The 17,038-nt window shown below is 39.4% G+C and overlaps 1 protein-coding gene across 4 annotated transcripts in view; it reads right to left on the bottom strand.

Moving 5' to 3' along the window:
• Window positions 1-252: 252 nt before the first annotated feature.
• Window positions 253-17,038, bottom strand: part of ikzf2 (IKAROS family zinc finger 2) — a 32,146-nt gene continuing 15,360 nt past the window's right edge. For 2 of the 4 annotated variants that reach the window (XM_079822280.1, XM_079822279.1), the window contains 5 exons: window positions 15,710-15,913; window positions 12,434-12,601; window positions 7,772-7,909; window positions 4,693-4,818; window positions 253-3,607 (listed from right to left, as the gene is read on the bottom strand). In XM_079822280.1, coding sequence (XP_079678406.1) covers window positions 2,880-3,607; window positions 4,693-4,818; window positions 7,772-7,909; window positions 12,434-12,601; window positions 15,710-15,913 — 1,364 coding nt within the window. In that variant the 3' untranslated portion in view covers window positions 253-2,879. The remainder of the gene's footprint in view (window positions 3,608-4,692; window positions 4,819-7,771; window positions 7,910-12,433; window positions 12,602-15,709; window positions 15,914-17,038) is intronic. The other 2 variants (XM_079822282.1, XM_079822281.1) reach the window with 1 other exon arrangement.

Consider the following 17,038-nt stretch of genomic DNA (forward strand, 5'->3'; position numbering starts at 1 on the left):
ATATTAATTCAAATCTCTCCAACAGTTCCATACAAATGCCTTATAAGAAGATTTTTGACAACACTGTACCTGAGAAAACCCCAAAAAGCCAACCGACACACAGCAAAAGATAACCCCTTTCAACATGTTTACCAAAATATACTGTATATAATTCATACATTTATTCACTTATATAAAAATACACTGCAAACCCTTGTCTTACTGTTCGTAAGGTCCACAGTGAATAAGAACAGTTAAAAAAAACACCTTTCTCTCACAAAAAAAATATATATTTACACAGATGAGAAAATAGCAGTCCCATACACTTTAAGGTAAAAAGTGAAACCTGACTCTAGAGTGCCTTTCTTGCAAGTTCAAGTACTCTCCACTCCCAAAAGTGTGGACTCATCGTAAGAACACGTTTTGTTCATGTGCTCTTGTTCATTCGGTTGTAAACATAGTCTTACATCAATGTTTCCTTCACCTTGTTCCTTTTTTGAAACGAAACAAATACAATGTATAATATACAATAAGCTTTGATAATAATTCTATAAAATGCCCTGGAATTGTGGAGCACATTCAAATTCATGCCTTGCGTGTGACACCAATCCAAAAAAAAAAAAAAAAAAAATGCATAACAGATATTCATGCTTCACAAGAACAAATAAAATTCTTCAAAATGTTTCAGGATTTAAGAGGCGGTATGTGTGTGCGCTTTGTGTCATTTTTTGGAGGTGTAAAAAAAGAAAAAGCTATTTTGTTTTTAAAGAACAATAAAATGACGTTCAAACAATATGACTGCATTTCTATCAGTGCTCTTGGTTGCCTTTTAAGTCTTTTTCCTCATAATGTTTAAAGGGCATATTCACAGTTTTTTTTTTTTGGGAGATTTCCTCAAAGCAGAGAAGACAAAAGTAAAGTTTTAAAACAATAGGTACAACAAAGTCTGATAGTGATGCAAGGCTCTTTTAGCACTGACATAAAAGCCCAACAAATGTGCAAGGGAGGTTCTGAACCTCGTGAAGGCTGCGCGTTGAGCCGTATGCGTTGATTAAAGCTGGATTTATGGTTGTGCTACAGAACGCTTCATGTAAATATTCAACAACATCGAACAAAAAACAAAGAAAGTGTGAAAGAAAGAGCAAGTAAAAAGGGAAGAGAAACAGGAAGGGAAAACATTTTAAAAACAAATAGTCTAAATTTTCACGACTGATTTTAACGCCCTGAAAATAATGAGAAAAGGTCTCTGCATCAAGCATGGGAAAGTTTTAAAAGGGTTGGAGGGGGTGAAACATCGTCTGATTAATAAACCGCATTTAATCTTGTAAAGCTCTCGTGCAGTCAGGTTAGCGATGGCATCTCAACAGCAATCTTCTAGCATCTATAAAAGTCTTTGTTTGATTTGAAAGATCTACATTGTTCCATTACCAGACAGATTGTTTGTCATTTGTAACTGCACTGTAGAAAGTGATCCGTTGACTTAACTTTATAAAATTGAGTAAACCCGTTGCCTTGAAAATATTAAGTAATGTGGAATTGTCACGTTTTTTTCAATTAAGCATGACGCTTATTTACAGTGAACAGAACACTTTTTACGGTGAAGGGTTTTTTATTTGTCTCTCCATGTCCGAAAACGATCAAATGCATTAGCTAACTAGAGTCGAATGAAAAATGCATCATTTACGTGCATATTTCAGCTCTTAGAAGGCTCAAGGTCCATGTGTGGGCTAAAAAAGACAATCTAGAAAATCGAAACACTTTACTGATCTAAAGAGTTTGTGCTGTAACACTGAAGACAGTCAGAGGAGTTTGATTTAACGAGGTATAATAATGAGGCATTCGGTCTGAAAGGCTGAGTGAAATTCACAGATTTCAATCCAAAGTATGGCAACCCTGTTGTTAAAGCATGTTAATATAGGTGCAGACTTGTTCCGTGTTCAATCACAGATGACAAACTACTGCACTGAGACTAGCTAAACTACACAATGATCTTTGTTCCCTTTATCAATAGCATGGAAATAGCATATTTTTGCCCAAGGCCTCAAGCTAATAGTGCAAAAACAGGTTTATCAAGGCATGTCGCAGTGCTGTTTTCAGCGAAGTGCATAAGAACGCAAGAGATGATAGTAAGTGTGCAAGAGCAGCAAAACAGCGCGGAAAACTCGTCTGTCCTTAGCATGGCAAAAATTTTTCGGTCTCCCGTTCAAATCGACGAGAGGGGATTGTCATCAACACTTCATTGTAATGTGTCCGAAAGACTTTGTGCCGACTACAGGACCGCTTTTGTCAAACTAGCATAGCACCGACATGAGGAACAGGAAATTAGCACGGGAACCGAAGCTTCGGCACACACACCCCGGGAACTTCATCGAAATGGAGCGAGTGATGGGAAAAGGCGCTAAAAGGATACAAACCACTCTGTAAAAGGCAAAATCGTGCCGTTCAAAACATCAGCAAGGCACTAAGAAGCCACAGCAGCATGAAGCTATGAATTAAAGTCTTTTTTTGTACACAAAACTAAAGAGTTTAGTACTCCAGTGGTCCTCTTGTTGCTCGGTTTACCTGTAATATTGATCAAGGTCCATGAAACAGGAATGACAGCATGCATCGAGGTAATAAAGATGACAAAAAAAAAGAGAAAGAACTTCACAACTTTAGATAACACATAGCTGCTCTGCTGGAAGGTTCAGTACATACACAAAAAAAATAAAAAAAATAAATTGAAAAGAAACTAAACATTCACAACATAACCTACTCGTCCCCTCACCCAGAACAAAAATCTTCAAACAGCTCCAAAATGAAAACATTTTCTATTGGACCCAAACCTTCATATATCTGCCGATTGGTGCTCACGTAATGCTTCGGCAGTAAACTCATGCCGTCTGCAGTAAACGTCAGTGCTAACGAAAGGTGTGTTCTCCGCGAACGATGTGCGAGGAGAACTCGTAGCGATCTTTGCTGCAGTGGCCGCAGATGTTGCACTCCAGCGGGTCTCTGTAACCATGGCAACCCATGTGGATGGTGTACATGACGTGGTCCAGAAACAGAACGCGGCAGTGCTCGCACTGGAACACCCTCAGCTCCTGGCCCTCGCGGCTGAAGACGCGGACGCCGTCCCTCGCGGTGACGCGGCTGGCGTCGATCGCCCTGCCTTCCTCTGCCCGGCCAAACCCTGGGCTGGATCTCGGCCTGGGCCCTGCAGCGCTGAGCTTGTCCCGAGGGCTGCTCCGTGCCGAATCGGCCGAATCCTGTCCGCTGTTGCACGGCGACCCGTCTCGGGCCATTTGAGGATTTTTAGGCCTGACTAAGGGAATCGCGCCATTGGTTGGGTGCGGGAACTCTGGGTTTGGGTGGAGCAGTGCAGGAGGCTCGCGACTACTGGGCCGGTCCATGCGGGGGCCGAGCGGGTACACTGGATGGAATAGCGGGTTCACCATAGGTACAACCTCGGCCATGGAGAGGGATGGGTGATGGACCACAGGCCTTAAGGAGTCAGAGCCCAGGTAGTTGATGGCATTGCTAATGGCATGGTCCATCATTTGGGCCTGCATCAACTCAGCTTCCTTTTCATACTTCAGGCCCATCTCATAGTTCATCTCAGGGTACGAATAGCGAACCATTTTCTCACCTTAATAGACAATGCAATAAAAGATGCATTAACAATAGCCTCAAATTACTTTCCTTTATGATACAAAATATACTAAGCTTGCAATTTACTGTAAAAGGTGCATTTAAGAACCTGCTACTATTTTTTCATTGCATTAATGATGGAAAGCCCCGTTTGGAGACTGAAGTGAGAAAATTTAACCCCTGCATAATATGGATGCGGTAAACTGCACTGGCGTAGTCAGTAAAAGCAATGGCAAAGTTACAGGTGTGCAAAAACCACAGAATGAAAGAAAAAAACAACAACTCCTACTCAAACCTTTTTTCTCTCTCTTTCACTTTAATACTTAGTTTGATTCCTGCAGATATCGTCAAAAACACATTTAAGTTTCCTTTCAAACTATATTTACTGTCTCTCTCTTTAGATACAATTTTTTTTAATCTCCCTTAAGAGATCTTCCATTACAATGTAAATGTATGTGTCTTTATTTTTTTAAAGTGAGTTCTGCTCTCTGTTCCTTCATGTGGAAACTCAGCGTTCACTGAACATGTGTTGCATGTGGTATATCAGCTCAAAAACCTGCGTATTACTCACTAACCACCCGCAATCCAGTTTAACCAGGCGTTAAATGCTCTAAAAACGGTACTGTGCTGTATTTAAATAAGTAACTGTCTTCATTTGTATGCACAAATACGCCTCCTTTTGATATTAGACATTATAGCTTGTGCCTTATCCATCCAGCTCTATTTGCCGTCGCTTCTACAGAAAGTAGGAGGTACTCATTGCTTATTAAAAAGAGATGTTTGTGTTAATTTATGATTATTGTGTAAGTTGACTTAATGACGTAAAAGTTCAAATCAGGACCTGCGTTGTCGACAAGCTCACTTTCAGTATTTTAAAGCTGAACTCAAATGGCCCAAAACATATTTTTGTGTATGCACTGGTAACATAATTAGCATTTTGCAACAGGGACTGTATGTGTGAGGTTAAAAATGTTTATTCCGCTATGTGACCTGCCTTACATTCATTAGCACCGCTACAACTTTGAAGATCAGTGTGTTTCATACTGTAGATTCAACCACACTTACTGCTGAGGTGACACTTACCCACAAACTTCTGTGGCGTGGTGCTCTTCCGTTTACCCATACTCGGCAGCCTTTCGATTACAGGAGGCCGGTCGAAAGCCGCCATGCTAGCAGACTCTAGTGACCTCTGCTCCTTTGGAACCTCCCCTGGGAAAACGATACAGCATATCAACCAAGCTGGTCTATAATACATGAAGAAAACTATTCATCAGCATTTCCATTCATCCCAAAGTTTTGCAGCGAGGTTGTTTTGAGCCAATCACCAGGGGCCTCATTTATAAAGACACGATCCTAAATGTGAACAAATGGCAGTTACCGAAATCTTCCTATAAACGATTTATAAAACATCAGTACGAACAAAACTTTTCCTAAATGCATCTCTCTTTATAAACCGTGGTTTATCTCCTTAAAGGTAGTGTAAAGCTAGCAAGTTAGCTTTGAACACATGAGATCCCACCCTCCCTTCAGAGCTCTCTCTCCAAAGCCACGCCTCCTTCAAAACACATGAACGCGCGTGCACAGCAGAGTTTGCAAAGCGTCACGAGACGAGAGACGGTGTTAAACTACCTCATGTCTCAAAGCAAAAAACATTATAATAATAATGAACATATCAACTAAAGAGCTCTTACTAATAAGTCACAGGTTTCCATGTCTTCCAAATTACAGTGAACAGTATAAGCTGGTTGTTTTGGTTCAGGAGGAACTGTAAAAGGTTGCTGCTGTTTGGGCTGCGGAGCTCGGTGACAGATTTTTGTCTAAAGCTGCTTTTCCACCATTGGGTCGAACGGTTCTTAGAATGATAAGGAACGGTTCCAGTTGTGTTTCCTCTTGAGCCTGGCACGGCACGGCACGATTACAAACCGCTCTCAGCCCAGAATTCTCAGCACGGTTAGCTAACGTAACTTAAAACTTAACTGACGTCGCCACTCAGGATTGGTCACTTGTCTGTTGCCTGGCTACCAGTTTCTCTGTAGCTGGCTAAGCGTGCGATTTGAGCAAAATAAATCACAGATTAATAATACAATTAAAAGAAATACTTGATCGACCTCCATAACGCGGTCGCTATTTACATACTGTCTTTAAACAAACTTTGCGCTACCAAGGCAACGACTGACGCGTTTGAATTACATTCCAAAAAGCGTCCGTTATCAGCCCCACAGTGGAAAATGAAACTGTAACAGTACCGGCTGGCCCGGATCGGAATGGTTACACAATGAGAAAAGCGGCTTAACTACGCATAGCATGAAATGCGCTGATGATGTGTGATGTATGCACGAGCAGGGTGCGAAAATAGAGGAATGGAAATAAATATGTTGACAGGCATGTAGGGCATTGTACATTGTTCGGACCGCATGCAATGATTGGATGAACATTTTATGTTCCTACACCTTCCATAGACGATTATTTATACATATAAACACATTAAGACCACTTGACTTTGTGACTGCTGTGAAGAGACTTTTAACCAGCATAACAAAAAATGTTTCTGGAAAAATCGCCTACCCTGTCCTTAATTCAATGTGTACAAGCACATCAACTCCACTTACAGAATGCACACAAATAACTCTTTATGGTTTAGAAGAAGTACGGCACTTATCATCAATGGGCAAGGAAATCCAAGAGCGCTGTGTGCGATAGGCATGGTTGGAAAATAATTTGTTTTATTTTCAGGAAATCATTAATATATACAAATTAATTTAAGTGATTTAATCAGTAAAGATAGTTAAAATGTTGCTAATTTGCTAATTATATTTATGCATACTGTAATTGCTTATTTTTTATTATTTTTTAGAAACTTGTTAAATTAATTGAATTACTGGTATGTTTAAGGGGGCACTTCAGCGCTGGGAAGATGAATATGTATTTAAACTGTCCTTTATGTAGTATAAATGTGAAATTATTTTTGAATTTGGTGCCTTCTAGACTGAGAAAAGACAGAAAATGTATTTTTGTCTCATGTGGATGAAAGACAACAACTCCCAGAATGCACTTGCTTCGCTGCCCTACGAGGCCACTCCCAAACCCACGGCTATTGGTTATCACTTGCCGACCGCGGCACCGCCCCCAATGTTGTTTTGATATTCATAGTAATAAAAATCATGTCGTTCAGTTAGAGAATAGACACTACAATTAAAAACTGAACATGTCTTTTCAATGAAGTGTGAGTGAGCCGAACGAAAGTCACGTGACAGACACAGCAGGAGTTGCAGATTGCATTCATCACGAGAAGAGCTGAGCAGAGCTGAGGTATGCGCGGCTGTCATTCTCGGTGCGTGTCCAGTCTGGCACGTTATCAGCGCGTTATGGAAGCTAAACTTTCATAGGATTTAATTGAAAAGTTGAAAGCCGTGGCCGTGCTCATTTACATTCTGTGAGGGAGATCCCTTCCCGTGGGCGGGTTGAAAACATGCGGAACTAGCTCCTGTAGTCTCTAGGCTCTGGCCAAAAATCCGATATTTGCGTCATCGGAGGATTTTTTCCAGAAATAAAAAGCATAATTATCTCGTCTCAGGGGGATATGAGGGGGAAAAGTACCATAATTCGAATATATTACCGGGTTTCTACTGATACAAAGCTTAATGCTAAATCACTGAAGTTACCCTTTAACGTAAAAAGTTAATTTTCATGTCAGTTTCTGCCTTAACAAATCCTGATCTGTTCCTAAGGTTTGATAGAGGATAAAATCCATGGTATTTAGAATCAAAACTGATCCTACGTGCGTTTTATAAACCGCAAATGCCATGTAACTAATTTCCTTGGACAAACAACAATAATGTCAAGACAACACTGATTTTAGCTTGAATGATAATGTACCAATGGCTGTCAGATAATGTAGTTTGGACATCTACCAGCAGGGTAGATCATGCCAACCAGCAAAACCTTGTACCTTATCTATCAACAAAATATACCCCAGGAATGTTTAGTGTAGGAATCCTATGTTAGTAATTCATATTGTTTTTTTTCCAAGGAAAGTACCAGCTCATGGACACCGTTGTGTCATCCAACAACAAAACGATTTCACAATAAGTCACAATAACACTTGATTAATGATGTGGAAAACCATCATCTTACTGTCTCAATGAAGTCATGAGTCACTCACCTGGATAAAGGCCAGGATTGGAGGCAGAGTCCATTCCGACGCTCTGCAAGTAATTATGACACCGTTCTTTGTGCTCCTCCAATGACGTGCGCTGCTTGTAGCTCCGCCCACAGTAGTTGCACTTGTGTGGTTTGCCCACTAAAAGACATCAGAGAGTAGTAAAATAAGTATTAAGATGTAAAATAACTCATTCAGACCGCTCACACAACTGAGTTTCAGTCTCCGACTGAGTAAGCGAGAAAGTGGGCAAAGTCAGATTTCGTGATGATGCAACCACTACAACGCGTTAAGGGGGTTTGCTCCAGAAGAGGATAGAATTACGTACTATAGTAGTTGTATTTGATTTCGTTTTATCGTCATCGATCTACAGATTGGCACCACGAGCAATGACTTGGAAAGTCTCTTTGAACAATAAACAGAAACCGAGTGAGTGTTTCTCCTCAGCCGGATAAGGTGTGAAGTGATTCACAGTCAGTTCCACTAAGATTAGGTCAGTGCAAGGGCGATAATGCGGGACAGAACCTCCCAAGAAAGATGCAAGCATCTTGTCCTTCCGTCGTGGGCAGAGAAGAGTAGGAGGAGGACGATGCTTAGCCTCCAGAAACAGATGTGAGTTTTCCAGTATAGCTAATGGAACAATTCGTTCATTGATTCATTCCGAGTTTCATTCATCAATTGGTTGACTCATTCATTTATCTGTCATGTTTTTTCTCATTCACTCATCAGTATCAATTCGGAACATAGTCCACCATTACATCTGCGCTGTTCTGTTATGTCAGCTAAAAACATAATTGAATTTGAGACAGGGGGTGCTGTCAGCTCTGTGGTCAATCCTTGGTGTAAGGGACTTTCAGAATTATTCATAAAGAGTGCAGCAGTGAAACAAAACAGCCTAGTGAATTGAGTCATACTGTATGAACTCAGTTAACCAGTCACTTACTGCACGTGAGAAAATAATGATAATTCACACCTGTTACTAGCAAGCCTGTGGGATTACCTGTAAAGTGTGCCAATTGTAAAAATACCCCCTACACTTTTCGGTAACCCTCTTCAAAGTGCCATAGTGCTTTCCGTCTGAAGCAAACAGTGAAAGTGAGACAGCTACAGACTGAGACGCTGTTAGGTGACTTTTCACATGTAGAATGCATGTCAAGCAACGGAGGCCCAGCCACTTCTGTGGGAAAGGATGGACCACAGCAACAAAAAAGTAGCTTTGGTTTGCTTGGAATACAATGTTTCAATTTCAGTGTGTTAAAATGTTCTACAGTCTACCTAAGTTCTAAGAAAAAAAAAAAAAAGAAAAAAAAAAATATATATATATATATATATATACATATATATATACATATATATATACATATATATATATATATATACATATATATATATATATATACATACATATATATATATACATACATATATATATATATACATATATATATATATATATATATATATATATATATATATATATATATATATATATATATATATATATATATATATATATATATATATATATATATATTTTTTTTTATACAATTATATAATTATATAATAATATAAACAGTATTTTATATTTTTATACTTATAAAAACTTAATGTTAGTATAAAATGCACATGCAAATAAAACAAAAAAAAATTTACATTAAAAAAATGTTTTATATTTGAATAATTCTAAATTGTATCAAATAAAAAATATTTTTAAAAATCAATTCAAATAATATATAAAAATATATATGATTGTGTTATGTTACACCATGCCAGCTGTGACGATTGACTAGTTGTTTACTATTATTACATTGAAATAGTCTTCCATGAACTTGGTCTTAATGTCATTCTGTAAAGGTCAGGTAATCAAGGGATCTAGGGCAGACTCTTACACGTCAATAGTTTTAGGGGGCTTTATATGTCAGTGGGTGACTGTATTGGAAACAGTTTCTCCTGATGAGAGAGCTCTGAAAGTGACATTTTTTGTCACACTTTCAATATTTCTAATTAATGGGTGTCTGCATGACAGCACATCAGAAATGGTGTGGCGCAGACATTTTAGAGGATACAGTGCATCCACACAGACACATATAGACTACAAATGGAAAAACAGAACTGAACGATTTGGTTCAATGAACTGTCAAAACACCTGCAAACTGTAAAGTCTGGGACAGGCGATCACCCTAATATGCGATGGAGATGAAGATGCGAATTTACGTGGCAAAAGAAATGCAACAAACGTTTTTATCGATTAATAGCAACTGTTCAAAACCCTATGAGTTCCTGTAGCAGAGTTTGGATGATTTAAAAAAAAATCCCTGTCTAAGCACTTATTCAAATGCAAATTCATGCACATAGTGATGCATTAAAGCCCTCTAAACCGCATCCATTCGGGTTGAAAACAGGAAATGAGGATGACATTTCATTTCATGTAAATGCCTATCAATTGTAGAGCATCAGCAAAAGTGCTCAACTTACTCAACTGGTAGATGAACACGCAGTGGGCTTAACGCATGCATTCTCTGAATCAAGCGTTAGCCACTCACCTCACGTTTCTTATTTTACTAAGCTGCCAAAAACAGCCAAAGCAACCCAAAGCGAAGTCACCAACGTTATGAATCACGCCTAAAACTGTGGTGCAATATATGCTGTTTCAGTTTCATCTTTTAGATCACGTCTGTGGTCTGCGTGCATGCATATGGATTTCAATGACCGTTTGTCAACGATTGGATAGCCAATGTGTGGATTTGCATGTTTTTACTCCTTCTCAACGTAACTTTCCTGGGCTGTTTGCCACTAATCCTCCTGTTGCCAAGGGCCAAAAGAGGATGAGTCCTTTCATGTGGCGCTCGTTGCACAAGAAGTCGTCAAACCTGCTGAGTTCCTCGCATTCCGCTCCAGCTGAAGTGGCTGCTGGAAAGCCGGATGGGTCACCAAGGAGTGGGGATGGACTCGTGGCAAAAAGGGCGAGACCGCCCCAGGTGACATTGCTGCTTAAAAGTTCCTAAATTACTCATTAAAACGACTCCAGCAAAAACTACACGTCTCACACTGTGGTAGCACAAACCTTTCTTGTGGCATCTCCTTACAATGCCTATAGAAATGGATATGCAAATGATTTAATGACTCTCATCGGCCACAAACGTTTATATGCTGAGGTAGTTGGGTGCGTAGGCTTTAGTGGTAAAAGTTCTCGCACTGACATTTGATATCAATATGATAGACCACAACACAGACACACACACACCACAAATTTTGCATAGTTTGTTGATTAAATGATGGAGAATCTATACTACCAGTATGGATACACCGACTACTCCTGTCTCATGACTATTCATGACATTTCAGAATAATAGTATAGCCGTCAAAACAATGAAATCAGACAAATGGAAGTACTTAGTGAAAAGAAAAAAAGACGCTCCTTCAAAGTCACCATCATTTGTCTAGATAACAGATTACAAAATGGCAACCATCTCTTTTTTCATTGAAATGTAAGTTTTGAAACGAAATTCATGCGTAGACAATTTACACCAGTGTTTAAAAGTTTTGGGTCGGCAAGATTTAATACTTTTATTCATCAAGGATGCATTTAAGGATGCATTATATTGATTAAAAGTGACATTTATAATGTAAAAAAATGCTTTAACTGTCTATTCATCAAACCTGAAAATAATAACAAACAAAAATATTGTTTTTAAGATGATAATGATAAAAAAATGGCATATTAGAATGATTTCTGAAGGATCATGTGACACTGAAGAGTGGAGTAATGATGCTGAAAATTCAGCTTTGCCATCACAGACATATATTACATTTTAAAATAGAAAACAGTTATTTTACATTGAAATAATCTTTTGCAATTGTTCAGTTTTTACCATGTTCATATAAATGCAGCCTTGGTGAGCTTAAGAGACTCGAGAACTTAATAAAAATGGTACAGACCCCAAACTCTTAAATGGTAGCATATTTAATATAAAATTATATTGTTTTGAAGACTAAAATAGCTCTCCCACAGCGACCATCAGAGCATATGTGAAACCAGAAGTAAGCTATGTCTTTAAGAATTATTTCATATATTCTGCCCACAAAAACAGGACACCACAGACATCAGCTGCCTGGCCTATAAAACTGTGCTATCCCTGCGCTGTGATTAGAGCTGCAAAACAGGAAATGACAAAAGACGAAGAGAGGCAGCAAAACACGATGAGAGTGATAGGCCGCTCCTGCTCTCCCTGTGCATTTCAACAAGCCTGTCCCTGAGTGACAGCTTGTGAAGTCCTGAGCTGAGCGCTGATGGTATCGTATGACCCGGATCTTCAACGATGAGGACTAGACAACTGATGGTGGGCTGATATGAAAGTGGGTTAGAGAGTGATGCTTCACCAAAGCGACACTTCCCTTTGGTTGACAGAGAGCATTTCCTTTGGTGGAGCACAAGCCTTGCAGGCAACACGACAACATGTCCTAGGTGGCCTAACCGCAGTGTTTGCTAGGTTGTCTGTACACGTCCCTCAGGACAGAACAGATCTGCTTGTTTTTTCCAGAACTGCTTGTTTTTTGTGGCCACAGAACAGCAATCGTTTTGAAGGCTATGGCACACATTATGCATCACACTACCGCCCATTGACGTGTCTTCTTATAGCAAGTGTAGAGATGTGGTGGCCTGACCTGAGTGTGTGCGCAGATGTCCGGTCAGGGCGTCACGACGGCGACAAGCGTAGCTGCAGAATGGGCATTTGAAGGGCTTTTCTCCCGTGTGGAGTTTGATGTGCCTCAGCAGGTTGCCCTTCTGAGTGAATGAAACCCCACACTGGTTACACTGGAACGGCCGGTCACCTGATGGACAGAGTCATGAACAAGAGACACTGATCACCGGTTTTCAGTGCAATGTTTTTTATATAGACTGTTTACCACACAGCCCATACAAGGACTGCTTTTTCCACTCATGGCTGGCTGATATATTGAATATAAAAATATAAAATAAAGCAACAAGACATTTAAATAGCGGCCATGATATAAACTTCAAAAGAAAAAATGGTGATTTGTAAGATTTGCAAAAAGTTTTTTTTTCCGAATCAGTCTATATAAATGATTCATGTTCTGAAATGTTTTTGGAAGTCTCAGTGGCCTTTTTCATATTAAAATGTATTCAACCATAGGTCCATTTTTGAAACCAAAATATACCTTAAATATGAGTTTGATTCATTTTCTTGAATCTGTTCAAACTATCTAATTCAATGAATCGATTCAATGATTCATATGTCATCACCATAACTGTTTTTTGACCAACAAATCAGTATTTTAGAATGATTTCTGAAGGATCATGTGACAGAAGACTGGAGTAATGATGCTGAAAATTCAGCTTTGCCATTCCGGGAATAAATTACATCTTAAAATATATTAAAATATGAAACAGTCATTATAATACATTATAATTTCATTGGAAAGCTGATTTATTTATTAATTTTTAGATATACAGTATCACCCAGCCCTATTTACAGTTTTCCACAGAATAACGCGTACTAACTGACAATTAAACATAATGTGCGTCCCAATTCGCGTTCTTGTGCACTATTCTTTGCCGTTGTGTAGTATAAACAGTGTGAGCAGTGTTCACACTAGAAATTCCAAAAGAAAAAGTGCACTTTAAATACCCGGATGATGCACTTAATTAACTGAAAAAATGAAGTGTGGAATGTTGGACACTTCATGTACTCATCTGTCGCAGCTTTAATTACGCAGCGAAGGAGGACGGGTTATCATACTCCAGTGCTGAATGACAAAATAACCCTAAATAGAGTTCATACACTACACAGTTGAGTAAACAGTGCATAAGTTCTTTTGGGACACAACTATAGTATCACGTAAATTATACCATGTGACCTCCATCATTGCCATTTTTGTAATTTGAGCACTACGTTTGAGCCTCAAAAAATAACTTTACAGCTATGATAACTACGCTAAGCCTCTTTGATACAGTTTGTTGATTGGGAACCTAATTATGTTGAATTAATTGGATTAGTCATACATCAGACCTGCTGCGTGAGCACCTGCTCTAAATATAGCCTTCTAACTCTAAAGCCTGTGACTCTAAAACACATCTGTGTGATGGACACACAGACATTTCAATCCTCAGTTTCTTTAACCCCACATTGAGCGTCGGGGTGCTCCCGTGGCTTGATTAGGTGAACGTTTTATCATTGTAGGCAGAGATGAAAACCTGGAAAAGTGAAATATGACCCTGTCCTGCTAGCGTGCACTATCAGCGTCAGCCCAGGGCTTGGGAACAGGTTGTGGAGGATTCCAGGGATGCTTTCCCTGAGAATAACTCCTAGTCTTAACTATTGTCTTCTTATAGAACATCTATGAGCTCCACACCCTTTTAACACTGAAAAAAGGAAGAACACATGAGTGACAAGCCTTGGTCACGAAAGGGTTTTGCTATTTCAATGGGAAGTCAGTGAAATATGCTCTGTCGAAACTTACTTGAGAAATGTCACAATAAATTTAGGCAAATCATTTGCACTTTGAATTGCTGGATTGTGGTGCCTTATATAAAATGGACATGATATAATTCGATTTTTTTATTTTTTTATTGTTATATTATAAAATATACATACAGTAAGTGAATCTTTAAAAAAATATATTTTATCTTTTAAACTTCCGTTTTATTTAGGGTTACCACACTTACTAATTCTTTGACTTTTCCCATAACCTTTTCTGTCTCTCTTTTCTGTAAAGTTTTACTCAAGCCCTCACAAAGACCAATACCTAGCTGATGCAATCTTTAGACCAGAGCAAAACTAGAAGAAATATAATCACTTTAGAAGGTTCCATGACTTCTCCATAAGGTTTTAAGGTCTTATATTCGGAACAATACGGTATATTACAAACAAAATTTGTAATATACCGTATTGTTCCGAATATAAGACGACCCTGATTATAAAATGACCCCCACCTTTTTCAAGACGTACCTTTTATAAAAAGGCTTTTTTGAGGCTTTTTGAAAATAATTTTCATATTGCATATTTTTCTAATTGAAATTTTTATATTGAAAATTGTGGTAAATACTGGTAAAATGTACCAATAATCACATTTTAAAATAAACACTTTATGGCATAAAAATAACCCATAGTTCTCATTTCCAGTAGATTTCACAATGACTGATTTCTCACCTTTCTTATGTACCGTGACAGATGTCAACATGTCAGAAAAGTGTTTGTTCCGCATTAGCTATCTGATCCAGGGGATATGAATGTTTTTTTTTTCCTTAGGATGATCATAAAGCGCTGGAAAGTTTCTCCTTGAAGTCGGAGGGCAAGCGCTGGGCAAGATTTGTTCTTTGTTCTGTGGAGTAATGCTAATCCATTACGCCACATCCAAACGGCCACTTCGCAGAAATTGACAGGCAAGTGTGTCAGTACATAGCCGAAATAAGAAATGATGGGCCTCGCTGGTGGGTGTGTTCAGCTCTTTGGCGATATCCAGTGCCTTCAGCTAGATGAGGGCTCTTGTTATGGGCAGCCCCTCATTTCTTTTTTCGGCTACGTACTGACACACTTGCCTGTCAATTTCTTCGAAGCGGATGCTTTTAGGACCGCGGTGTGCTTTTCTTTGACTGTTAGCATTTTTAAGGCTGTCTTTTTGGGCTCTCCATTTTCCAACAATAAACTCTGACACACCATATTTCTTGGCTGATTAATGAGATTTGTATGAGGACTCCGCTGCCTTTATCAGTCCTGGGGGGAACACTGGTTTTACATGTATTTGGCGATCCCTTTTGTTGCAGGTGTATAATTGAAATGTAAAAGTCTAGACCCTGAATAATAGGACAACCCCATTTTTATTTTTCATTTTGCCTTATATTTGGAACAATACAGTAAATCAAAAATTTTCCCCATGACTTTTCAGAAATATATTTTTTTAAATTATGTTAATATTTACCATTATATTTACCATTTGGCAGTCTTATTCCCGTTTCACTCTGCACATCTGTTCCTGGTCCAGTATCTTGTAAATTGTTTGGGCTGTCAATCATGGGCTCCTCCAACCCAGAGCCTTCCTCGCCACTGTGACCTGCCTCATCTGGACCATTGGGCCTTCTCTCCGTCTCCTCCTCGGTACCTTCCTCTTGTTTGATTGTGCGTGCTGTAGAAAACATTCAAGCTTTGAAAACAAGTTTTCAAACAGTTCGAACCACATAAGCCAAACATAACCCACTGCACACTACAGTAGTTTCTTTCCATACACATGATTAAGCACTAACGTGTGGATTGAGACTGTGACAAGACTCTTTTGAAGTCACTCGTTACTATGACAGCACATTGACCAAGAAATCTGTTCTCCAACATGATAATAGCATTGGGATGACAGCAAACAGGACAAAAGGCAGATGCAGCTGTAGTCTCTAGTGTAGCGAGGCAAATGGTGGGCAGGTGGAGTTCTACATGACTGACAGTGGGAGACAGAGAAGAGGAGGTGGGCCAGAGCTTTGGTCTGGACTGAGCGGGCCTCTCCATTTATCTCAGAGCGCAGGCTGTCGAGCACCTCCAGGGAGGCCACCCCCACACGCAGAGACACACAGAGCGTGACAAAAATAGACATGCAAAGGGACGTATAAACACATAGCGACACGTAAACACGCGACAGCCCGGCCCGCAAGTTTTCCGTCTCAACCACGCACACTCTCCAGGTTTCACGACAGGTGGAAAAAGAGCAGGCAGCTCTCTATACCATCCAGACAAACCTGTTTGTAATTTTACCATGAGTTTAATCTCTGGGCGAGAGCTTGAGACTAAGCTTTGAGTCACCTCCGTCTTTCCCATCCGTATGAGTGTTGTCCCTTAGGCAAACCGCTCTGCTGCTTCGCTAGATTTGAGTCACAGTCTGAGAGTATGACTGAAATCTGTCTGATCCCCCTTAAAAAAGCTCAGTAGTTCCTACTGTTTGTGGACTCTCACACCAGTGCGATATCACTCATAAACACAATTCCAACGGGACTAGTTTTCCCTGAGGAGGTAAATGTGAGTTTCACAAACATACATATGAAATTGTATTTTCTCCTTGGTAACTTGGTAAAAACACTGACGTTCCTAATTTAAATACCTAACTATCGTTGTGCTCCTTAGTGCACCCTCATTATGGATTTTAACCTTTTTGCCATCTTGTAGTTATGGGTTGAAGTCTTATAAGTCTGAGTGTGAGGAAAGGTTCATTAATCCATCCATTATTATACACAAACACACACACACACACACACACACACACACACAC

The sequence above is a fragment of the Gobio gobio genome, assembly GCF_949357685.1.
Source record: "Gobio gobio genome assembly, chromosome: 7".
NCBI lineage: Eukaryota > Metazoa > Chordata > Actinopteri > Cypriniformes > Gobionidae > Gobio > Gobio gobio.